Raw genomic sequence first — 26439 nt, 5'->3', positions numbered from 1 at the left:
CTTCTCTTGGAAGATATCCCTTGGTAGACAGGAAACGCAAAGAAGCAAAGTCTATAGCCGGTATTCTGGAGGAGCCTGTTTGGATGGCTTTTCCAGCACTGATATGGATACTCAAGGATCTCTGCAGCAGTCCTTGTAGGAGCTGGAATGACTTAGGGAACAACCTAAATCTTTGTAGATATGACAACAGAAATCAATGCTTTTTTTTACTGCTATCTCCTGAGTAAGTGGCCTTCAAAAGCCTTTTCTTAAGAGGAGCCAGGAGAGGTGTAATGAAAACTGCAACTTTTCCAGGATGTGACAGGCCACTTGTGCAACGAAAGATGTGAAAACATAATAAGCCAGATTGACTTGCTTCAATTTCAGGAAGTCTTCAGACTGAAGCAAGGTTCCTGGTGTACAACACTAGAAAAGGGACACTGAATGAGCGTGTATTTGAGCAAACTGTGCTCCACTCTGTTGGTGCTTCTCACAGACTTTCAAGAAACTGAGTGGCATTTTACTCACATTGAACGTAAAAACAGCTTTGGCTCATGTTTTCTTCCACTTATGCCAGTCTTTTAATGCACAGTATTTTGGGAGAAGTGTAAAAGGAAAAAAAAAGAGGCGAAGGCAGAAACAAAGAAAAAGAAGTAATTCAACAAGCACTGTAACAAAATACTTTTTCTAATTACTTTTCTCTTGAGGGTATGGCCCAGTGAAGATTCTTTCATGTCTAATAAAGTATTGATGTCATGGAGTCTTTCTCCTAGTGGGACTACCAGCGACGGTTTTTTTCCTTTTGTCTTCCTACTTTCATAAAATTCACAAGGAATTGCTGACTTTCCTTGATAGCAGTAGGGTGAAGGGGGAAGGCACATCAATCTTCTGATTCAGGTTCATAACCACTGTATAATAATATAAATGCTTAAATGGTAGCATGCAGAACATGTTTGTACTATCTGTGATTGTTTCAGCAATTACAAAGTCCAGATTTGCTGCTGGCAGAGAACTTTACATTTCACCGGAGTATACAGAAATTGTGTCCTCTTTAAAAACAAGTCCTGTTTTAAACCAGGAGAAAACACTTGACAGGGAATCATATGTACACACGGTCCTACTCCTGTACTCCTAGCCTGCTGAGTAACCTGTGGGAGATTAGTTCATCTTTCTGTGCTTTTATTTCCTGCCAATAATGATGCACAGCCCTACTATGCAGCTGTAGTAATGTCCTCCTGTGCCTGTGTGAAAACTACAGTCCAATGTCTAAAATATTTATATTTCTGCTGAAAAAGAAGGATGTTCACTAACAAGGTGTTATTAAGAGAAGTATCACAGAATCACAGAATTGTTAGGGTTGGTTGGAAGGGACCTCCAGAGATCATCCAGTCCAACCCCCACCAAGGCAAGATCACCTGGAGCAGGTGACACAGGGATGTGTCCAGATGGGTTTTGAAAGTCTTCAGAGAGGGAAATTCCATGACCTCCCTGGGCAGCCTGTTCCAGTGCACTGCCACCCTCAATGTAAAGAAGTTCTTCCTCATGTTGAGGTGAACTTCTTGTTTTAGTTTATGGCCATCACTCCTTGTCCTGTCTCTGGGCACCACTGAAAAGAGTCTGGCACCATCCTCTTGACACCCGTTTTTGAGATATTTGTATGTATTGATGAGTTCCCCTTTCAGTCTTCTCTTCTCTAGGCTAAACAGGTCCAGATCACGCAGTCTCTCCTCATAAGAGAGACGTTCCAGACCCCGCATCATCTCTGTGGCCTCCGCTGGACCCTGCCCACTAGCTCGTTGTCTTTCTTGTACTGATGTTCTAAGATATCTTTGTAACGTGTTTGGCGACAGTGACAGAATCTAAAGGGGCAGGAAGGGCAGAGGTTTCCCGCCGACAGCGCGCGGACCGGCTGATGCGGGTTTCCCTCGCCCCGTGCCGGGCGATGCTGCCACACGCGGACCCCGCTGTCCTACACTTCCCGGCGCCCCGCGCGCAGGGCGGCGCCAGCGGAAGCGCGGCGCGGATCCTTCCGGCCGTGCGCGCGCGCCGAGCGGAGGCGCGCCCCGAGCCTGCACCGACGAGACAAGATGGCCGGGCTGCCCCGCAGGATCATCAAGGTACCGCCGCCCGCCCGCGCCGCCGCCGCGCTCCGCCCCGCCCCGCCGCGGGCTCCGGGCGCGCCGGACTGGGGTCCCGCGCGGCGGGCAGCGCCGCGCCGGGCCGGGCGCCGCTTCCGGTGTCCGGGAGTCGGGCCGCGCCGGGGCAGGGCCGCCTCCCCGGCCTCCCCCTGCCCCTGCCGGGCGAGGGGCGACCCGCCGCCTCCGCTCCCCCCGCCGCTTCTCTCGCTGCCGCGGGGGCTCCCGAGCGCTGTGTCGCGCGCGGGCGGCAGGAACGGGCGGGCGCTCCTGGGCCCGCGCCCATCGCGGGCATTGCCCGCCCCGCGGCCCCGGCGCTGCCGACCGCGGGGCCCGGGGCTCGAAAGGCACCGGGAGCACCCGCCCACCCTCCTCTGCCTCTCTGCGGTTCCTCAGCGGCGGCCCCCGCCCAGCCCCGGTCGCCGGCACAGCTCCCGCGTTGCTCGGGCCGGGGCAGGGCGGCGGCGCCGCGCTCGGTTTCCTCCTGTGCGGTGAGGGACAAGCCGCGGCGAGTAGTTAAACCTGGGCTTAAGCTGTCTGTGAGTCTGGACATCCGCACCGCTGCACGCTGGGTCAGCCCCGTCAGTACGGCGTGCGCTCGGAGCTGTCGGCCCGTGCGGTGTTAACGTGCCGCGCTGGGGGTTCAGTGTCGTGTTTCGGCTTTGATTTACCGAGCTTTGTAAGGGTTCTCAGCTTTGGGGCACTTCCAGCTGACCCTCCGAATTCAGTTTCAGCTTAAGACTGGAATGATTTGGAGTCACTCAGCGGGGATACAGGTAGCTGCATGGCAAGCTATCCAAAGGCAGCTCGGTCCTGTAGCTAGCGTGGCTGATTGTGCTGGGCTGCTGTCTCCTGCTCAGTTTGCAGTGATGTGAATTGAAGCCCTCAAATGGGTGATCATTCTCTACAAAAGTTATTTAGTGATTCCAGTAAGGTTCGTTTGCCCTCGCAGGAAACGACAGCATCCTCATCATCTATTGAAATGAACGGATGTTCATTTATAGCACCGCGAAGCTCTCTTGGTTGAGCACACAACGTTGGCAATCATTGTAAAACACATAAATGTAGAATATGTTAAATAGTGGATGAAACCCCCCCCCATATTGTCTCTTAAGAAGTCAAATTGTCATGTAGGTGATAGAGAAGATGAGGTAAAAGAAGTAGTGTTCGTCTGGTGTGAAACAGACTAAACCATGATTACTGCTCAGAATTGTAAGCAGTAAAAGTAAAGAAGACAAATCTTACAGATTGAATTTGATGCTCATCCAGCTGCTCGAGTGTGCAGCATGCTAAGATGAATGTATTTCAGGTGTGAGAAGGAGCACTGATTCGTAATTCGGTGGAACTGGTATTTATCACAGACTTGCAGTAAGAACTCAGTCATGAGGCTGGTGTCTGTATTAAATTTTTTGGATCGCTCTTGACAATTCCTCGGAATACAGAAGTGCACCAGTTTGTAAGCTGGTGCATGAATTTCATTCTTGGCACTTTTGTGTGTTTCATGCTTTTCTAGAAAAAAAACTGGCACAATTTACACAACTCACTTCAAAGATGTGTGATGGTTGTGGGAATGTTTCTTTTCCTCCTGGAGAGGAAAGTTGGAGGGCAAAAGAGAGACCTAGAAACTCCAGATTTTCTTTGGAGGATCCCCCTTAGACATTTTTTTGGGATTATTATCTATTACAGGGTGGTCTATATGGTGGCTTGAGTATTTCCATGCATGCATTATCAATTGTCTGCAGCCAGTCTAGAGCTCTTAAATCTTGGATCGGCTGTGTTAGATGACCAGCTCTACAGCTCCTTCACTGTGTATGCATTGGGTTGCCAGAGGTGCTTATAGTCCAGGACTTGAATCTGACTAGCTACTACAGCCTCAAAAATGTGCAAAGTCATATTTTGAAATATCACAGCTGCAGAGGTGCAGACACAGAAATACACCTGCTTGAGACATCAGGAGTCTTGAGTGAGAATTGTTTTGACCTTTCCTATCGTGTCAGTTTTGACGTTAGTGTTAAATTTCCTATTCCTTTTACCTTAAAGGGGGAGGGAGGGATTGAACTCAGTTGCTAGTGAGAATTGGAAAGATTGGGAAAGGAAACGGAAGAGAGCAAAATAGGAAAGAGCTGTAGAAAGGTAAAATGGCTCCAATAAAGAAAATTAGATGTTTTTGTTATGCACAGTAATAAATTTTATGATAAATAAATGGCTTAGGTTACTGTTAGGAAAAGACCATCTCCCTTTGCTCCACATGCACCCTTTGTGTTGTTATCCAAGGGAGACTGTGGATGGCTGATTGGGGATAGGACAGCATATTTGGACTGTAGGGTCTAGCTGGCTGCTCCAAATGCAGTTGGCATTCCTTGTCTTGACCGACTGCTGGCAGATGGCCTGGCTCTCAGGTTGACTAGCAGCCCTATACTCCTCAGCCTGCGTCTTTGCTATGCGCAGGCTGTCATCTATCTCAGTAGGAGAGCAGTAGCTTTCCTTGTCTCTGCAAGAACTTTTATTTATATTTCTCATACTTTCATCAAATTCAGTGAAGAGGTGACACTATGGATGTTGCAAAACAGTTGTTGCAGAAGATACAGAATTATTCCTGATCTACTGTTCTCAGATTACTTAGAAACACAGACTTTAATAAAATGTGTGGGGGAATGACTTGTAAGCTCAAGAGATGACTTGCTTTAGAGTTATGACAGTGTTAGCACATCACAAATGGTGAGTAGAAAACGTTGATGTAGTTTTGGATTTCCAGAGATATAATCAGAATTGGAAAACCTATCTTGTGAATACAGAAGAGGTATTTTTGTTTTCTTCAGTAGTTCAAAACCAGGGGTCTTATGAGAATCACCTTGCCAAAAAAAATCTATTAATATAAGATAAAAGCGGTATGGCACATTTACATAGATATGTGGTTTTGATGCTGTAAACTTTTTTCCCCAGAGTGACTGTTTCCAGTATTTAAAGGTGAGCCTTTGCAACAGACAATAAATAAGCTCAGTGCTTTTTACTTTCAAGCACTTATTACATCAATTCTTTCCCATGTTGCAAAGTCACGTACCTCCAGTTGAGTAAGGAATTGAATTGTGTCTGAGTTTTTTTCTTGGCTGACATTCAATCCACCTCGTTGCTGTGTCAAGTGCAGTCAGTATATCTGAATGGGATGGGCAATGCTGCCTCATATAATCTTTTAATTTTTTTTTCCTGCTGTTTTGTTCGCTGCAGTGATCTTATAATTCATGATTTCATGTCCAGGTCTATGTGTTGACTGTATAGCCAGTTGTTGGTAGCCTTTGTGTTACAATCACTGCAGCTGCTCCTATCATGAAGTAACCATCTGAAGGACTATCTGAGACTCCTTCAGATTTTTTTCTTGTTAATAAATTTATCAGTGTTAAATTACAGAGGCTTGGATTTCCTTCTCTGCATGATAGTGTGGTGTTGTCTGAGCTATTTGTTCCTTGCTATTTACTGTGAGAAGCTATTTCCATATGGCTGCCAGTGAACTCCTGCTTGCAGTATTTTTTGAGACTCTGGGAACACTTGGACTGCTAGTTACAAAATGCTGCCTCAAAATGTAAAATTTCTGGGAAGTTCTATGGAGATTCTCTCAGTGTGTGTGGCAATAGGCACCTACAGCATTGTATATTATAGCTCAATGTAATCAGCTTTATAAGTTTGGGTTTTTTTAAAATATAAATCAGATATTTAGGCCACAACTGAAACTTTCTAGAAGTTCTTAAAAAGTATTACTGGCAGCCAACTTGAAGTTTCTTACTTTGTCTTGAAAGCTGTGGGCTTCTGAGGCATATACTTCTGTCTCCACATGAAAATTTAAATCACCTCTGCTTTTTGATAACTGACATTTCCGACCACTTTTTTTTTGTTTCCTCAATAAAAAAATTAAATAAAAGAGACTTGAGGTAAACTTAATACCTTTTTGTGGTATTTTCTATTTTTTTGGTTGGTGATTAGGCACAGAAAACATTACTTTTGGACAGTGCTGTTCCCTGACATTTGTCAGAGAGGCCTGGTCTTTGTAATGTCTTTTTGCATCTTGTGTGGTGTTTGAATCTTGTGGGCAACTTCAAATTTGATAGAAGAGTGAAAATTTTTGGAATTTTAGGAGGTGGTTTTGTACTGTTCTTCTTAAAACCACTTTCCCTCTGCCCCCCGCAACAAATGTAGGAATGTGAGAAGATAATACATATGCTGTTTTGCAACTCTCATTGAGAGTTCTTGCCAGGTGACTAGTATGGCATACGCTGGCTGTGATAGTGGAAGGGTATTTAGGCAGGTATTGGAAGCCTGAAGCTTGGCAGGACAGATCCTTTGTGCAGATGTGGGAGGGAGGCTGAGAAGAAGACTCAAGTCCAAAGGATAAGAAAACTTTCAAGTCAGGTCAAGGTACCAGTTTTAAAAAGAAAATGTGGAGTCTTAATAACAAATCCTAAAGAGGACACTGATAACTTTTTACCGCCTTTTCCTTAGAGAAGCTTTTAGTAGACACTGTAGAATAAAAACTGAGGAAAAACCAAGTAAATAATCCAGATAGAGGCAGTAATGTTGCTTGGACCCTCTTGTATAATACTTGAGCAACTTTGAGGCACAAACTTATAGTACACCAGGGTTTTTAAGTACTGATGCTCATGGATTTTTATCGCTTTGCATACAATTGTTTTATACTGTATTCGTCTGTTATGTTTAAAGGGCTTTCAGAGTATCATCAAAATTTATTGTGTGTAATAGTACAGAACAAAACCACATTTTCGTAGTTACATGTGACTGGTGGATTAATAGTGAGAAGCAAGTGACAAATTTTGCCATAGATGGTGTGGTGGGTTGACCTTGGCTGGACACCAGGTGCCCACCAAAGCTGTTCTGTTACAGCCCTGCTCAGCTGAGCAGGGGAGAGAAAATACAACCAAAGGCTACTGGGTCAAGAGAAGCACAGGGAGGGATCACTCACCCATTACAGTCATGGGCAAAACAGACTCAGGGAAGTTAATATCATTTATTACCAATCAAATCTGAGTAGGGTAATGAGAAATAAAACCTAAATCTTAAAACACCTTTCCCACCCCACTCTTCTTCCTGGGGTCATCTTAATTCCTCATTTTCCTCTCCCCCTCCACTGTGAGGGGGATGGGAAATGGGGGTTATGCTCAATTCATGACGTTGTCTCTGTTGCTCCTTCCTTCTCAGGGGCAGGACTCCCTGCTCCAGGATGGGGTCCCTCCATGAACTTCTTCAACATGAGTCCTTCCCATGGGCTACAGTTCTTCATAAATTCCTCCAGTGTGGGTCCTTTCCACAGGGTGCAGGACACTTCAGTATGGGTCCTCCACTGGGTCACAAGTCCTACCAGCAAACCTGCTCCAACGTGGATTCCTCTCTCCACAGGTCCTGCCAGGAGCGTGCTCCACTGCAGGTGTCCGATGGGGTTGCAGTCTCCTTTGGGCACATCCACCTGCTCTGGCAGGAGGTCCTCCGTGGGCTGCAGGGGGACAGCCTGCCTCACTATGGTCTTCCTCATGGGCTGCAGGGGAATCTCTGCTCCAGCACCTGGAGCACCTCCTCCCTCGACTTCTGCACTGACCTTGATGTCTGCAGAGTTGTTGCTCTCACATATTCACTCTTCTCTTTGGCTGCTTCTTCCCAGGTTGTTGTTTTTATGTTACCCCAGAGGTGCTGCCACCATTGCTGGTGGGCACAGCCTTGACCAGCAGCAGGTCCCTGTTGGACATAGAGGAGGCTTCTAGCAGCTTCTCACAGAAGCCACCTCATTGCCCCCCCACCTCCGCCACTAGCAGAACCTTGCCACGCCAACCCAGGACAGATGGCATTTGGACAGAAGCTCTGTATGAATTATTGTTTGTTTTAACCACACTTTGATAATTGACTCTACACTGTGTATTAATGCAAACCTCCAATGCACATGTGCTCCATGAATATAAGTGCAGGAATGGTTTACACTATCAGCTTAGTGAATTTAATTATGCCTCACTTTACTATAGCTGGAGATGCACCATGAAAAGCTTGATCTGTGCTAGTATTCCTAGATAATCCTCTAGGAATTTGCATAGGATCTGAGATTCACAGTTCTAAAATCATGTAATCTGTTGTGGAAAATTCAGGAATGTGGTCATTCTCAGGGGAGAGTGATGCTGACCTTAAAATGCTCCCCTTCATGTTACTGTTTGGCCACAAAGTCTTCTTCCAAGAGTGGGTAGATTCTGGATTATTATTTTTTTTTTCTTGTGCGAAGGCACAGTTACCTGGAGTACACTTGTTTTCATCTCACTGCAGGTGGCTTTGCACTGGTTAACACTGCGTGGGGATGGGAGCTGGAGAGCCAGAAGTCTGTGAGGGAAGATTGTGAGCAATCCAGAGCTCACGGTGCTTGCTTAGCACACCTGTAGTTTCAATTTGCTGACAGTTGTCCATAGATTGAGTACTAGTTAAGGTTTTCTTACTTTTTTGCGGGGAGGGGATGCTAGATACAGTCGGGGCTGGTGCTAGGGTCTGGGAACCTGCAGAGTGGTAGAAGCATTAATGTACAAGAGACATTAGCCCAGTAATGAGTTCAGGAAGCGGGGGCATGTGGAATGCTGACACTTGGGGATTATATGGCAAGGAATAGAATTCATGTGGAGGCCAGCTATTGGGAATCACAAGTGCAGCCTTCTATTTATGATGTCTGACCTTTGCTTTACAGTCTGATGGGCTTTGCTGCTAATTCTTTCTTTTTTTTTTTCCTAAAAGGTAGATGTTATTTTTAGAAGATTTTCTTCAATGAAGTTGTTTTGCAGTGATAAAATTTTAATGTAAACATTCTGAAATCTCTTTGACAATTTGACATCTGCTTAGGTAACCAATTTATTTTCAGTAATGCTGGTTACAGCCAGATCTTTACATAATTGTAGCTAATGAATTGATAGACCCTGGAAGAATTTGTGCCAAAATGTGATGTAATGTTATACTAAGTTTTGAATTAAGTCTCTGTAGTTTTCTGAGGCGGTTTATCACTATATGTAGAAGACAGTTTTGACTGATAAGTTTCACTTTTTCCTACTGCCTCCCCCTCAAAAATCGAAGCAAAAGCATGCATGCTTTTTTACCTTCTTATGTGCAATTTGTCACTTCTTGGTGCAGGAGATCAATGTGATCTTCCCCCTTATCGCACTGTGACAGAACAGGAAAGAATTGTCATTGGCAAGTACTTATAATTGTCCATGTGCCAATATACTGCTTTAAGTTTAGCCCTATGCAGCTAAAGCTTTTAGTTTCGATTTCATACCCCAAAATTAATCTGGACTATTGGGTGTAGTTGGAAGATAATGGCACTGGTAACTGGTGAGGTTTTCCTACATTTAGAATAAAAATATGAAGCAAATGTATGCTGTGCGTAGTCTGAATTGAAATGCCGAAGTTGGTTGCTGTACTGGTTTTTTGCAGAGACCTGGCACAAGATGGAGAGGTTACCACCTAGTGAAGTTAGATTAACTATAAATTCTCTTAGTCTGTGGTTTGTTCTTCCAGCAGCTTTCCAGTACCTAAAGTAGGCCTACAAAAGAACCAGAGGAGGACTTTTTACAAGGACATATAGGGATAGGACAAGGGGGAATGGCTTCAAATTGAAAGAGAGTAGGTTTAGATTAGATGTTAAGAAGAAATTCTTTATTGTGATGGTGGTGAGGCAGTGGAACAGGTTGCCCAGTGAAGTGGTGGATGCCTCATCCCTGGAAGTATTCAAGGCCAGGTTGGATGGAGCCCTGAGCAATATGGTCTAGTGGAAGGTGTCCCTGCCCATGAGAGGGGAATTGGACTAGATGATCTTTAAGTTCCCTTCCAACCCAGACCGTTCTATGATTCTGATTCATGTTGAAAAGCCTTACTGTATGAACAGATGTAGCTTGGACTGTGCTGGCACAAAAGTTGTTATGCTGATTAGGTGAACTTAGACTGAGGAACCTGTTTGGCTCAGAACTCTGCAGTAAAGGTTATTTCTTAAGCCAAATCAGTTCTGTGATCTCATCTGTTACTTGGCTTTGTAAACGCCTGGGCTGATGATGGGTGTTTATGGAAGGGTGACTGTATAAATAAGCATTGCTGCTGAGGAGTTAGAGCTTCCCATTTGGGCAAACTCGTGCATTTTGTGAAGGGAAGTGGTGGAGATAGTTACAGGTGTGAGTGAAGTTGATCAAGAAGGAGGAAGAACTGAAATGGTGAGGAGAAAAGCAATGTGACTCAATTGTAAACTCAGCAGCTGAAGCCAATGAAGAATGAAACAAAGGACTTCCACTCTCAGTGACTAAAAATTTCTGCAACTCAGATGTAATTTTTTTTAATTTAAAAAAAAAAAATCTCTTTTTGTTGCTGGTGGTGTCTTTTCATCTGTTTTAGAAATCTTCCTGGAGGATTTGGCAGGAAATGTCTGATTTCCCCTGGAAGCAAATATTGACGTGATTGATGAGCAATCAGTTAAACTGAAACATCTCTCTTTTTCCCCATCGCATATTCTCCCACATAAATTGTTATGTGTGGTAGCCTCCAAGTGATAAGTGTTATCATTTCAAGTGTAGCAGAAAATGGAGCTAGTGGTTTTCATTTGAAGTCTGTCATCTCTTTCTCAAAAACTCTTAATTTGTAATATCATTTACAGAGCCTGAAGCTGTCTGTGACATCCTCTCTAAAAGTGGTTCTGGATACACCAGTTCAAGCACATCCCAGATTAAAAGTTACCAGGTGGTTTATGCTGTGGTGGGTTGACCTTGGCCAGATGCCCACCCAGTGACACTCTCTGTCCCCCTCAACCAGGCAGGGGGAGAAAATAAGATGGAAAAGCTCGTGGGTCAAAACAAAGACAGGGAGATAGTTTACTGATTACCATCATGGCAAAACAGACTCAACTTGGGGAAAATTAATTAATTTGCTTCCAAGGAAGATAGAAGTGGATGATGAGAAACAAGGACAAAATTAAAACAACAGCTTTGCACCCCTTTTCCAATACTCAGCTTTAGTCCTTCACTTCTGACTTCCCAACTGCTCTATCCCTTGTGAATGCAGGGGAATGGGGGTTTGTGGTCAGTCCACAACAGCTCCTCTCTGTTCTTTCTTCCTTGTGATGCTTTTCATGTGACCTGTGGGCTGCAGTGCGGGTATCTGTTCCAATCTGGTCCTTCACGGGCTACAGGCTGCTCTGGTGCTTGGAGCTCTTTCTTACCTTCCTTCTCTGGCCTTCGTGTTCACACTAATTTTTCCCAGGTGTGCCACCAGCTTGGCTAATGGATTCAGCCACATCCTGTGGCAGGTTTGTTGGAGCTGGCTCTGTCTGGCATGGTGTAGCTCCTGGCCTCTCCCCTCAGAGGTCACCCCTGGAAGCCTCCTCATTGCGAACACCTTGACACCTACACCCTGTACATGTGCTCAGATGGTTATGCACTTTAATTAGATCATACCAAGTACAAGTTTTATGGCCAAAAAAAGTGAGGTAAGCTGATTCAGATTTCTTTCAATCCGGATGCCTTTTTCATTTTACCAGTAACTTTTATTTTAGGCCATTTTGGGACTATTCATACAGTGTTGCATCCTATTGTTCCTTTTTTAAATTGTCAAGGTTACCAAAAATTTGTTTTGTTTTTGTAGCCAGCTGTTTGGAGACCTTTGCTTGTAGCACTCGTAGAAAAAATGTGTCAAGAGATGTGTAGATTTCGTTCATTTGTACTGATGGAAGATGTTTTTACCCATGGCCAATGCCAATTGTTCCGTGGTTTCTGTTGGAAGTTATTGTCCTCTGCTGGATGGCAGTAGTTTGTATGTAACCAGTCAGCATTTTTCAGGTTAAAGATCTAGTTAAGATAACCCAGCTTGTGTTTTCTGAGTTGCATTGAGAATGCTGACAGGGTTTACTTTCTCAGTAGATTTGCAGGATGGTGATTTCTGGAAAGGGGACAGCAATAAACACTGGTACTTGAGCTGTAGTTCCTGTTGTGGAGTAGGTCCTATTAAAACAAAGATACTCATCCATCATGTATCTTCCCTGATCTGTTCAGACAGAAAAAAGCCACCTACGGTTAGTTCAATCTACAAATAAGGGTGGATGCAACCTTCATTTTTTCACTGTCTGAAGTAGATTAGAGAGGGCTTATATCTGGCCTCAGCCTGACCAAGTTGTAGGAGTGTAACCTCCATTTTATTAGCTGATGCTGAAGGAAAATTTCTTGACTATTGCATAGTGAGTTGAGCTAGTAAATGTGCTGCTGAAAATATGAGGAAAGATTCATTCCATTGAGACTTCGTGTAAAAATGTGGCATTGTGCCATTTTAAATACTTAGCAGCTTTAAGACCTGCAGTGTTTTCTCTTTATGTAAGAGGCCATTATTAATGTTTTCTGTTTTGAATTTTCAGAATAATTTTATCACAAGTATGTCAACCTCTGAAAGGCTTAATGATGTTATCTTTCTTTTTAAGGTACTAGCATAAAGTTGCTAGCCATAAGGATGCTTTTCTGTAGTCTTAACACTATAAAAGGTTCTTAGATAACTGTTTATAAGTAAGAATACATGCAGAGTCTTTGGTGTTTAAGACTTTTATAGATGGATCAAGACTTTAATTTAGCAGTTTACCATCTGTTACTGAAATTAGCCCTGTTGATAGTTAAGCTTCTTCCTTTGGAATGAGGAGGTAGCCTCTGCATTTCCTTTTTAGGTTGGTTGCAGAATAGTAATCTGTTACGCTAGTATCTTGCTGTGATTAACACTGCAGTCTCGACTCTTTAAAGCAGCCCTTTCACCAAAAGGAGCAGTCTGTTCTTCCATCATTCTGACAGCATGTGTTTGTACCCTGCGTTTTGTTGGCACAGCTGTTTGCTGGACATGTGGTGAACTGCATCAGGGACTCTTCTCTCTTGCATGGCTTTGTTTTTCTTTCTTTTCTTTTCTTCCAGATTGGCTACGTGTTATATTGGACCATGAGGTCAAGAGACGGCTATACAGGCAAAAGTGAAAGTGCATAATAGGCTGAAGTGGAAAGGCAGCACAGCTTTTCTTTTTTTTTTTTTTCTTTCCCCAGTGGCCATTCATTTATCAGCTTAAAATATGCAGACCTTGTAAGGTGTTGGGATTTCTCTAAGCTCCCGTGGTTCTAATGGTTCTTTACGAAGTTCATGAGGTGAATTCACAGCTGGTATTAAAGGACAGTGTAGAGCAGAAGACCATTCTGTCAAAAAGTGTATTCCTTCAATTGTAACACTCATTAAAGACCACTGTATTTAATATGTGGATTAATATGCAGTATTTTTCACTTACTGAAGGTAACTGTATAGGAGTAATATTGAATATGTAAGAAGAAAACTGGGGTGTCAGGAAAATGAACATGCAGGTAGCTGAATTACTAAGCAAAGCAAATTTGGCTGGAGATAAGGAGGTTGGATTTCTTCTTTGAGTGACTTTGTGCTGACTTTGCAAGTAAGCTTTTCTTAAATTCTAGTGGCTTTCATACAGTAGCTTTGAAGTTCGTGTATTTTAGAGGTGATATATATTGATTTGTTCTTATTTTTTTTTTTTAGCCACATCTCTTGGCAGGCAGTTTAAAATTTGTGGTGATTAACTATTGCCATAGTATGGGGAACAGAATTGCAGCTACTTTTCCAAGCAAAGAATAGTACTCCTTTCTAAACAGCAATGAAGAAGCTTTAAAAATTGTCTAACCCCATGCAGAAATTTCTTCCTTCAGTACTGGAGTGGTCTCTGTCAGACGGGGAAGCTTTAGAGATTACAGTTTAGCTGCAGTAGCTCTGTTGTGTAAGAAATAATGTTTGAGTGTTTTTGCAAATACTTGCATAGGAGAGTCTTCTGATTGTAGTTATTTGCCACTTTTGTATTTTGCCACTATATTTGTAGTTATTTGTTTGGTCCTGCCTTAGTCTGTTGATAGCAAACAAGACTTCTGAAGTAGCTTTTTGTTTTTCGAAAATGTAGCGTACAGAAATCTTTTTTCAATTGTTTTGACTGAGGCCTTGGCAGCTTGAGGCTTTTGCAAACACTTCTGCAAGACTGGGAGTGATTAAAATAGTATATTTCTAATGGATTCCTCCTTTCTAGCTTGTTCATATCTCCACGTGCACTAGCAGTTGATTTTCTTGTATGTCTGTACGGAAGCATCTTCCAGGGTGTTCAGATCACTTCCTTAAAGAAGTGCTCTGTCTTGTTCTGTGTGTAAGAAGAAGGAGAATCCTGATGGTTATATCTGCTTTTCAGTAACTTCTTTTTCTCTTTCACTGAAAGCAGGATGACCAAGTGAAAACTCAGTGTGAAACACACTCTCCTGCAGATCTAGCTTTCCTGTTTGTGTGGCTTCTCTTACTCTTGGCAATTTCAAAAACCCTCACCCCCCCCTCCTGCTCAGTTGGTCTCTTCTAAAGATCCCAGTGCTCTCTCTCTTCCTGAGGCTTCTTGTCCTCACAGGTTACTGTAAAAACAGGTTGAGAGCTTCTTCCCCCTCAGGTACAATTAGTTTTCAATTTAATGTCTTCATAGAAGAATAGCTGTGCAGAATGTCAGCTACACCATCTGTCCCATCCGTATCATCTGTCACTCTGCTTCAGGCCACCTGTGATAATCAGGAAAGCTTAGCGTCTGCTTGTCAAAGCACTTTCAACACTTCTGTATTTTCTAACCACTTAATTAAAAATAAAAAAGATAAAATTGGGAGGGGAGGCATAATCAGTTGTGAATGAAAGATTTTTTGATTTATTTTTTCGAAGTACTGACTGGCATATATCTTCCTTTTGGATTTGTTAATTTATTTTAGTCAATGGAAATTATGACATTATTTGGAATTGGAAAAAGTGGAGTAAATGTGGGATCGAGAAGAGATCTCAATCTAAAAACATTGCAGAGTATGACAAATAGAAATAACTGCCTACGGCAGCATGGGACACTTCATTAAAAGCCTTAGAGCTCAAAATATGTCCTGAAATCTCTTCTGTGAAACTTACTTAAATATGTTGGAGGAGAGGTAATAAAAACCACTACAAGTTACTGTTCCGGAACACTTACTTGATGGGAATTTCTGTTCTCAAGAAGACAAAATTAACTGTTCTGTTGTAAAAACATTTATTGTGAGCAGCAGAAGTGCAAAGCCCAATTTTCTCAGATTTATCCTTTATCCTTTCTAGCATGTTTATATATGAGTGTTCCAGCTCTTTCTATCCTTATTAGCAGGGTTTTTTGCTGGGCGAGGTTAGTATATATACTTCATTGGAATAAACTGGCCAAGCAGCAGTAGTAGTATTGGAGTTCATGTCTTCCTCTTTAGTAGCACTGAGCTTGGTTAGTCTTAGTCACTGACAGCTTACAAAATGTACAGAACATGTGAAATTGGACAAATGGTTCAAAGGCAGTTTTGGGGAGAAAGGAAGAAGTAACACTGCATAAAACTCACTTCCTCAGCTAAAAAAGTATTAGAAAGACTTTGCCTAAAAAGATATGGAAAAGTCAAGTATTACATATGCTTGATTGTCCTGATTAGTTTAAAATGGTGAGAATCTAAAATTTTAATTAGAAGAGATTTATTTATTTGAATGTGTTTGAGAGATTTTCTTCATTCAGTAGCCATCCTCTGGGAAAAGTAGTATGAAGTTACAAAATAAGATTAATATGTAGTTAAACATTTCCTTGTTTGCTTCGCATCTCATGATTCTCTTGTGGGTGATTTACAGGGTGATAGGTGTTTCTTTTTTGTTTTGGTGTGTGTGGTTTTTCTGAGTTTTATTTTTAAATTGGTAATGTACACTTAAAAAATTAAAATCTCGAGGCAGTTCCGTTTCCTGACCTGGTGCATAGTGTTGCCCTGTATACTCACAATTTTTTCTCTCAAATATTACTTATTTCTCCAATTTTTGTGGCAAATCAAATTTATTTTAGTATCTGCATGTCTGTAACTGTTCATCTTACTGTAAAATGTGCAAAATCAAGTCTCTGTAATCACCTTAGAACTGGACCTAGTCCTCTAAGCATTTTATATGCTTAAACCTTAAAATGTAACTTTTTGATTAATTTCTCCCTTTCTGTTCCTTTTCCGTGGTTTCCCCCAAAATACGTTTAAGATATTATTATAAATGTCTTCATGACTGCAGGACAAAAACCTTAGTTACTCTAAGAATTTAGGAGGCGGTGTTGATGTATTTAAGTACAAACATTACACTTTCTTTTAATAAATGGCATTTCTCCTGGGTTTTTCGTAGTCTTAACAGACTTGTCTTTGTTATAGTGTTTTAAAAAGATACCTTTTTTGAAGCAAAGATGCTTCTCAGCTTTTGCTCAAAGCATTTTGTCTGTATCGGAGAAGTTTAGCCTGGTGCTTGCTCTCTACTGTGTCAGAGCCTGGCAGGTGTGGAAGATGAGTGTCAACCAATTCCCTCACAGATTTCTTGCAAATATTCCTCCTCATTTCTGTTTGGAAACAGCTTCAATTATGCCAGTAGTGATGGAGCTCCATGCACAGCGCAGGAAAAAAGATGTGCTTGCTTAAAGGATTTTTCATGTAATATTAATGTTCCCCAAGGTGCTGTGGGTTCAGAGTAGCCTCAGTACTAGTGTGGCTGTGCTTTTCTTTGCACTCCCCTTTTCTGTGGGATTTTATAGCATGATGACCACACCCATGTAATGTGGGGGCATAAAGGATCTCCCTGAAAGGGATGACACTAGCAGTGGAATAGCCGCTTCAGTATTATGGGTGTCTTGATTAAAAGAACCGTTTTTCCCATATATGGGCTCTCTCTTTGTTTCCTGACAAATGGTTTTTAGTGGCACAATGTGCAGCTTGCAGCTAGGCATTGCTTCCTCAGTTATGCTGGCAGGTAGAAGTGCTGAGGCTACTGCCAGAGAACTGCTGATTCTGGGTTATTTTAAGCCAGGATTGGCTGCCTAGTATTGTTACAGTCAGCATACTGGCATAACTAGGGAGGCAGTCTGGGGACCAGAGGGACTGGGGGGGAGCAAGGGACTGCTGAGATCAGCCCAACCATTAAAATGTGTTATCTTTAATATTAAAAAAAAAAAAAAAGCCTCTAGCGTGCCCGTCAGAACCAAAGTCACAATTTGCCTACAAGCATATCTGGCGAAGTCCAAATGGTAGCAGCTGTGAAGAAGTTTAAAAATTGGTCTTTTCCTTAAGTTCCTTATTTTTAAATTTTGATTTGAACTCGCTGCATTAATTTGCATTTGATATAAGACACTTTCCTCATGCAGAACTGTCGATAAGTGTATGGTCCTTCATAGATGGAAATCCAAATTGTCCCATTTACCTGTGGCAGCACTCATACTGACAACTTGCCGAAAGAAACTGAGAATGTTTTATGCATTTACAGGGATAATCTATAGTTTCTTACTGACTTTTCATACCACTGAATATAAACTATCAGAAATTGTTATAACTGCTTTTCTACATCATTAGTGTACAAGTAAATAGCCAGCAGCATACGAATGAGTAAGTTATAAATTTTTGAGTATTATTTAAAATATACTCATAGAAGTGAACGTAGACAGCTCAAAGAAGCTTGGATGGCCTTCCAGCAAGGTGTATGAGTGGCATTGGCAGCTAATGTCTATGAAGATAAGTAGGCAAAACAAGGAAGTAGACCAGATATATTTATTTTTAGGTTTGCATATGTACATAGTAATAACGTCAATATTATGATTTGTAGGACCCTGACAATTCAGAGATTAGTAATTCGATTTTGGCATTAATTACTGTGACTTCACTTTAGATATTGATTAGTTTTTGTAATGTGAGGTGTTGTTTAACTGCATCGAGACAGGCATATCCCTTAAATGCTGTGTACATTTATTTCTACAAAATGGTATTGTAACAGCCCAGTTATGTTCAAAGAATTTACGAAGCCAAGGAGAGGTAATCTGTCTGTTTTGTACTTGTATTAAAGAGAGACTTATTGTATTGGAGAGAGAGTATTTACAACAGCATGTACTGACAGGACAAGGAAGAATGCCTTCAAACTGAAAGAGGGTTTAGATTAGATGTTAGGAAGAAATTCTGTGCTATGAGGGTGGTGAGGCACTGGAACGGGTTGCTCAGAGAAGCTGTGGGTGCCCCATCCCTGGAAGTGCTTAAGGCCAGGTTGGATGGAGCCCTGTGCAATCTGGTCTAGTGAAAGCTGTCCCTGCCCATCACAGGGGTTTGGAACTAGATGATATTTGAGGACCCTTCCAACCCAGACCATTTTTTGATTTTATGATTATTATTATTGTAGACATATGGAATAAATATTCTATAAAACTGAAGTAATAAATCAAATTGTTACACCTACAAGTTGCCATTTTTTGTCAGTAGAAACAGATAATTTTTCTTTGTGAAACCCAACACAGAAAGGTGGTGAAAAATTGAACTGTACATAGTAAAAGCAAGCTAGAAGAAAAATAAGAAATTACGCGAGCAAATAAGGCTTCAGCAGGATTTCTTGTCCCTGCCTAATGTCCTTTTGCCTATTTTGGCCTCGAGTTCTTTTTTATAAGGAGTATAATGGTGCCCATAAGGCTTGTGAAGGCTGGCACAGGAGAGGGAAAGATGTATAGGACTTGGTCTGTCTGCTCGGTGCATTAGCAGGATGAACGATCAGAACGTGGGCAGCTCTTACCTGTGGTCACAGCTTGTGCCCGTGGTAGGATTGGTGCTATAGGCAGAAGAATTGGGTAACAAAGAATATAAGTCATTGTAGGAAACCAGCCTTCCCTAAGTTTGCTGCTTATAGAACAACTTAACTGTCTCCTACTGTCTGTTACAGTGACTTTAAACATGATTCTATTTAGGCTGAAAGTGCTCACACCAAAGCTGTGTTATTTATGCATGTATATGTGTAAATATATAAAACATTCTTAAAACACACCTGTAGTGTTGCAGCAGAGTAGCACTTTAAAGTCTTTGATGTTGGATCTGATTCCAGTACAAATGTTCAGCTTAATAAACCAGTTCACTCGTGTTAGAGTAAACCATGAACATTTTATGTGAGTGATTAATACCTTTGGCTTTTCACTTAGAGGAGTTTCTATTTAAGGTAGAATGGGAAATGCTTTGGCGTTTTCATTGTGATATTCTTTAACGTGCTTTTAAGTATATTGAAAAATATAGCACTTTGGCAGTAGTTTAACTGAAAGTTAAGAAATTTGAGGACAACTGAATTGTTATCTGTTACTGAGTGCTACAGAAGCACACGCAGCAGGTGAGGGATCCAAAAGGAGATGAGTACCAGTTTACCGCAGCCTCGTCTTCTTTCTGCAGGTATTATTTGGCTTTAAGGTATTTGTCTGTCATTGTTTCTCTGAATGTAGGCAGAATGTATGCTTATTATTTTTAAAATGGTTTGTACAGGTCATGTTTATTTGACATGGGTTGTATTTGTTACATTGTCTCCTCTTCTTCTAGGAAACCCAGCGCTTGCTGGCGGAGCCAGTCCCTGGGATAAAAGCAGAGCCAGATGAAAGCAACGCACGCTATTTTCATGTGGTCATTGCAGGTCCACAGGATTCCCCCTTCGAGGGTGGGACATTTAAACTTGAACTATTCCTTCCAGAAGAATATCCAATGGCAGCTCCTAAAGTACGTTTCATGACCAAAATTTACCATCCTAATGTAGACAAGCTGGGAAGAATATGTTTAGATATTTTGAAAGGTAAGTGCTACTGTGTGCTACTTTCTTTTTATCTTATTAAGTACAGAAATTTTTAAATTGACTCTAAAAAGAGTTTTCATATGTTTAAAGAATATCTTTATCCGGATAACCTGCTGTTTCTGTAGACTATGGTGAATATGGTGTTTCATAGTGCTATAAATGTCTCTTCAGATAAATGGTCCCCAGCTTTGCAGATTCGTACAGTTCTGCTATCAATCCAGGCTTTGTTAAGCGCTCCCAATCCAGATGATCCACTAGCAAACGATGTAGCTGAGCAATGGAAGACCAATGAAGCCCAAGCCATAGAAACAGGTGATTATCTTATACTTTTTTTTTTTCTTGTTTCAGGAATAGCTCTTTACTCACTGGCTGGGGGATGTAAATCCTGACCTCTTGTTTTATGTCTGCAGCTTTGCAGCTTGCAGAAACAATTATTGTGTACTGTCACAGTCCAGGTACCCTACATGTGCCTTAAATGTTCTATTTTCAAACCTGTGAGGCTTGAGTTTTCTTGGTTTGAATTTGTTAGCCTGTCTAATTTGCATTTGTGGTGAAATGAAAAAGCACATCACTGCTTTTCCTCTAGAGCTTAAGGAACAGATTATCAGGTTCCAAAAAGTACATCTCTTTGATACCTGCTTCTGTTGCAGGCTATAGTGGATCGAATTACTATGTTATGCCTCTTCACTTTTGGATCCACTGCTGTTGCGCTGCTTCTTTAATATACAAAAGTTGACAGCTGCTGGAATTCAAAATTGCACTTTAAAATTTCAGAACTGATATATTTTGTGTGCTTGCAGCAGTGATATAAAAAGAGATCTTTAAAAATATGTATTTAAAATTACTTTAATCAAGCCTGAAAAATACATCTTTTCTTAAATGTGTTTCTTTTTCTTTACAGCCAGAGCATGGACTAGGCTATATGCCATGAATAATATTTAAATGCGCTTTGAACATCAAGTGTGCATCACTTCTCCTGTTCTGCCAAGACCTCTTCCTTTTTTTGTTTGCATTTAATGGACACAGTCTTAGAAACATTACAGAATAAAAGCCCAGACATCTTCAGTCCTTTGGTGATTAAATGCACATTAGCAAATCTGTGTCTTGTCCTAATTCACTATTGTACCGCATGAGCAGAGGCTAGAAGTATCATCTGGATTGTTGTGAAATTGTTTGAAAGCAGCAGCACATCTCTGCTTTTAATCATTTTTCCCGTCATGGTTTAAGTATAAGCACTGTGAATGAAGGTAGGCAGGGTTAGCTGCGGGGCTTTTTGTTTTAATTTTGTGGGCTCCTCCTCCCTTTTTATGGTGATGCTAATTGCATTGGTAAAAGCAGCTAACCAGTTATACTTTAGAATATACCCTCTAGCCCAGTCTAACTTAGACGCTGTAGATGGACAAGCTTCATTGTTTGAACAAAAAATGGGAACATTAAACATCCACCACCTTCACTAATAATATTGTGATTCTGCTGTCAAGTGTAGAAAAATCCCTCCAAGAAAAAGCTTGTGACCATTTTGTATGGCTTGTCTGGAAAATCTCCTGTAAATCTTATGTTTTAGTAAAATATTTTTTGTTATTCTACTTTGCCTTTGTACAGTTTATTTTGCTGTGTTTTCATTTCTCTAATGTGACAATCGTATTTAAAAAAACTGAATCCAGAGTTGACAATTTGTCTTCACCAGTCTGACAGATTAAACAGTAAAGAGGTGGAGTTCACAAGGGTTTTTTTTTTTTGCTTCCGTTTGCTGGACTTTTTTTAATAGTTTGTGTTATGTGGGTGACCTTACCTGGTCAATTTAACATGCAATTGCATTTGGAGTGACTTTTAGAAACAAGTCTGATGTAACAATTGTAACCATAATTTTAGTAATGCGTCTATATGTATTTTCATGGAAATAACCAGAATGAAGTAGGAGGTTGAGAGAAAACGACAGCACTAATTATGAGTATCTACATAACGTCTCATTGCTGATTGTCATCAGATGTTATGCAGCACGGTTTTCTAACTTCTTTAATTCCTGCCCTCTCTTAACATGAAAAACCATTGTGTAGAACCACTGTTATAGCCAGCTTGTGTATTGACTGATGTCTGCTTAACCACTTACAGCCAGCACCTCATAACACTGGTTTTCTCTACAAGCCTTATTAAGCTACTTACTTGAGCAACTGCTCATCTTAAATAGCAACAAAGCTTCTTTATTGGAGGGAAGGAAAGTGATGAACAAATTCCTTCTCATCCTTGTATTTTGTGTATGCATCTTGTCTGGGAACCCAGGATCTTTTCGGGGAACCCATCTAATCGCTTCCCTTCATTTCTTGTGTTTCTATTCTCTTCGTTTCCCTAAGCCCTCTCCCTCACAAAAACAAACAAACAAACAAAAAAAGGAAAAAATAAAACCTTAAAAGCTTCTGGTGAGGCCAACTGAAGTGTATAAATGATGGCTTGTAGTGGTTGCAGTAGGGAGTGTTTTGTCATGCAGTTCAGGGGTATGGTTATGTAGTCTGTTGGTATTCTCCCTCTTTCACCTCTTCTTACTCGTGTCATCTGAAATTTCTATAGAATGTGGTGTATTTATTGTGCTCTTATGTAAGATGAAGAATATCTATTAAAAACTACGTTTTCCAACAGACAGTGCTTTCAGTGGTTAGTGACCGGTATTGTCCCTCAACGTCCTCTGTAACATGGTTGAAGCTTAGTTCAGAATTCAGCTTTTTCACAAAACTGACTTATAAAAAAACTGTGTTGAATGTAAGCCAAAGTTGTGTTCAGGGCTCATGACATGTCCTTCATCTTGGGTAAGCACCATTAACCCTGCCTTCTCCTTACAAACGAGCGTGTTTGGCTTTAGCTGGCGGATGTCCCATAGCTTCTGTTAGCGCAGACAACTTTCACTGCAGGCAGCTGAGAATAAGTGAGCTGTAGACGCTGGATTCACTTCTCCTACCTCTTAAAGCTTTACGTTACACCACATATGCAGCTTTCCTCAGCTGTCTCTCGCCCAAGGGTGAGTGACACCCCCAGAGGACAGTCAGACCCACCTAAGCATCCTGTTTGAAAGTGGCTTTCCCTTCCTTCAGTAGAGAAACTGGACCTGAGCTGGCACTTAAAACAATGAAACTTCATAGGTGGGATGAATCCAGACCCAGATGATGTATATTAAATAATACTTATTTTACTTTTAAACCTGATTTAAGAGCCCTGTATAAAGTCAAGCTGGGAATTTCATTCCAGCTTATGCCAAGGAACATGTGAAACTTTTAGGCTAAATTCTTCAAAGCCAGTTAGGTATAACCTTTTCCTCAGTTAAGCAGGTTTGTATTCCCAGCTGTTATGTGAAACTCAGTTATTTCTGTTACATCTGCCATTGCAGCTGATTAGCAAATGCAGCTATCTTTTAGGGAGCAGTAGTTTTATCTCAGTTTTTAGTATGTGTCTACTGGAAATGGGTTTCCTCTACCATTACTGGTGCTATGTGTCAAATGTCCTAAAATCCTGAGCAAGAGTGATGAATTGCATTTTACATGTTGGTGTTTGGGTAGTAACTGTGTAGCTGTTGAGCCTTGGTTGTTGCATGGGCTCTACAGTCACACATGCAAAATACTTTTGCGGTAGTTTCCTGTAGATCAAGAGGAGGGATTGGAAGGCTTTTGGTTTTGCATAAACATTCAGTGGTGGTTTCTTAACGTGTAGCCATGTTCTCTCATGGATGTGAAGTGTATGATCATTTGGACCTGATGGAACAGGTTTTTTGTATTTTGGCTGACTAGTCTAAACCAAGTGAAACATTGCTTCTATAGCTTTCAAGAAAGTGTATTTCTAACACATCGAGACTATTGTGAAACATCTTAATGGACTAGTGACATAAAAAATTGTGACATCTCTATTTATATACATTCCTTCTTGGGTTGGTTTGGTTGTTTTTTTGTTTTTTTTTTGAGGGTTAAAGTAAATGTCTGGTAGGTTTTGTTAATAACATGTCTTGACTGTAATGTAATATGACACTGAAATAAAAGGAAGAGTGATTATTCATTACTTAAACACCGAGCTTCATTTAACTGTAGTGGGCTGCCATCAGTGTGCAATGGAGTTTCCTACTAGTTCTTAACATCTGGTAAAATAAGGAAGATAACCATGATAACTTCTCTCATAACTCACTTTTCAACTGCTGTGGCTTCTCCCTGCCATAGTAAGGGGAGAGAAGAGCAGCACCTCTGTCCTAAAAGCCATCAGAAGAGACTGCTCTGGTACACAGCTCAAAGGATGGTGGGTTTTGGGGTTTTTTTTGTGTGTGTGGTTCCCCTCCCCCCTTTTTTTTGGCCTGCATCTGTTTAAATCTGTCTGGTTCAAGACTTTCCTACTTATGTGCAGTTTGGGCAATTTCTAGTGCAATCAAATTGATAGATTTAGCTTTGCTAAACTGTGTTACATCATGGCATGGGTTAATAATTACATGCCTACTTTTTTTGTAGAGTTTATTGCAACCTTTCCTGTGGAAGTGTGCAGGAAGATTTTAAAGCAAGTATCTAAATGTTATGTTGCATTGAAGTACATTAGAAAAGTGGCATCAAACAGCATGACTGCCTTACCTGTGGTGCTTTCATAAACTCCCCTCGACACTTAGATGGGGTTAGGTGAGAGCAAGTAGAGTGTTTGTCTGCAGGACAGAAAACTATGGGGAAAGACTGCTCTAATGGAAGCAGTCAGCTGAACACTGCCCACTGGCTGATCTGTGTTAGGAAAGGGAGCTGTATGATGCATCAGTTAGCTCTGTTAGTTGCTAGGGAGTTGTTCAGCCGGTCACTGAGACACTGAGTGCTCTCTGCCTCAAGGAGGATTCTTGAGTACTGGAAGGTGCAGTACCTGTGGTTTCTGTCTGTCACACTGCATGAACTTTCCCAGATAAAGCGATTGAAGCAAATGTGGCATGTAACAGAAGCATTTTTATTACTTCATTTTTTCTGAGAAGGTATATATAATTAATTCACATAAGAAACTCATCTCTGACTCCACTACTTGTTGCAAGGTTGTTCCAGATACTCTGGTGGAAGCTGGGGTCTTGTCTTCAGAGCTGCAGTGGAGGAGTATTTTTGGTTCAGGCCTTATCTGCACCTTCCTACCCAAGCTGCCTACCAAGGCTTGCAAGCTCAGTTGTAAATATGAAAGATTTCATGTGTGGTGTTCAGTTGTTGCTTGCTGTAGCACATGTGCTTGTCTCAGCCCAAATACCTGGTGTGCCTTCAGAAGTACTGCTGCTGTAGTTTACCCATCAGCTACTCATTTTATATAGGTAACACTGAAGGCTGAGGCTGGGTACTGGTACATTTATGGAAGGGTGTCTGTGGTCCCATGCCCCATGCACAGTTACCAAGGGCAGATAAGACACAGTAAGGTGATTCTAATGGTGTTTTTCCTTCCTTCAGTTGCTTTGCATGTTTGCCTGCCTTATTCAAAGACAGGTTATGTTAGTGTCCTACTCAGAAAGGAGGAAAGAAAGAAGCATTCGGGAGAATTAAGCAGTTGAATGATAGCAAAAACTCCCTTAGGACACAAGTCTTGTTATAGAGTCTGTCTGGATCTAATGGGTCACAGGTAGGCCAAGAGCAGGGTAAGTGCAGAAGGTAATGGTCTGGCTAGTGTCACGTATTGCTGTATGTGCTTCATTCTGTCCCTCCATCAGAATTGGTGGCAACAAATGAGGGAAAGCTGTTGGGAATGAGTGCTACCACTGAAAGCTGCTGAAAGTGCAGCATGTGCCATTAGGCAAGCAGCAACTGATCACAGAGCAGGCTCATTCAGTGGTCCCCAGCTTCCAAAACAGCTCTTTGAACATAATTTCCTGCTTACTTGAATGAAGAAAATTGTCTGAGAGCATTGTCTGGGGTGGTGCATAGCCCATAGCAATGAGATCGTCACAGGCAGGGATATGCCTGTGATTGCTGAGTTTGCAAGTTAAAAGGTGATAACATTCCTTGTGTGGAACACTGTCCTAATGTGAATGTGGTGCTGGTTTCATCACTTGAGCTAAGGAGGCATTGCCTTGCCTAATGCCATAGCAGCATTGAGGCCAGAAGAGTGGTGCAAGTAAGAAGGTGAGTTTAAAACAAGGTAAGAAGAGGTAAGTCTGCAGCAGCAGGCTGAACTCTGGCAACAATTTCCAAGCTGGGGTGGGTATTAGACATCTATTCCTTGGAACAACAAAAAAAATTACACCTGAGCCACAAATGGTGGTAGACAGGGGGGATACTTGAGGCAAATACTGTCCTGTTACTCATTTGTCCCCACATTGATGGGAGGCACTTGGCTAGATGGACTCTTGGTTCAGTCTGATGCAGCTGCTCTCACTGTTATTGTACAGATATTTAATACACATCTATGCTGTGACTGATATGCATGAAGGTGGCACAAAGATTTGGAGTTAGAAATCTCTTTGTTATGGGCAGCAGCTATGTCAGAGAGCTGTACAGTGAGCTGGGGCAGCAGTGCTGGGTAAGCCCATCAGATGGCTCTTCCACCAGACTAAGTAAAGCTTGAGTCCAAGGACAAGGCAAGAAGTAGGAAACATCAGATGAAAATTAAGTTTAGGTGGGATTGAAGACTTTTGCACAAACACTTCTGTTGCAGTATTTGCA

General features: G+C 41.6%; 1 protein-coding gene across 1 annotated transcript; it reads left to right on the top strand.

Moving 5' to 3' along the window:
* The first annotated feature begins 1979 nt into the window (after positions 1–1979).
* UBE2N (ubiquitin conjugating enzyme E2 N) lies at positions 1980–23835 on the top strand. The gene is made up of 4 exons (XM_017804418.1): positions 1980–2096; positions 19558–19804; positions 19976–20116; positions 20706–23835. The coding sequence occupies exons 1-4, from the start codon at positions 2067–2069 to the stop codon at positions 20744–20746; spliced, it is 459 nt and encodes a 152-aa protein (XP_017659907.1). The 5' UTR covers positions 1980–2066; the 3' UTR covers positions 20747–23835.
* Positions 23836–26439: the final 2604 nt, after the last annotated feature.

This window comes from Lepidothrix coronata, unplaced genomic scaffold (genome assembly GCF_001604755.1).
Source record: "Lepidothrix coronata isolate B3197 unplaced genomic scaffold, Lepidothrix_coronata-1.0 Scaffold9, whole genome shotgun sequence".
Lineage (NCBI taxonomy): Eukaryota > Metazoa > Chordata > Aves > Passeriformes > Pipridae > Lepidothrix > Lepidothrix coronata.
This window is presented reverse-complemented; position numbering and strand designations above follow the sequence as displayed.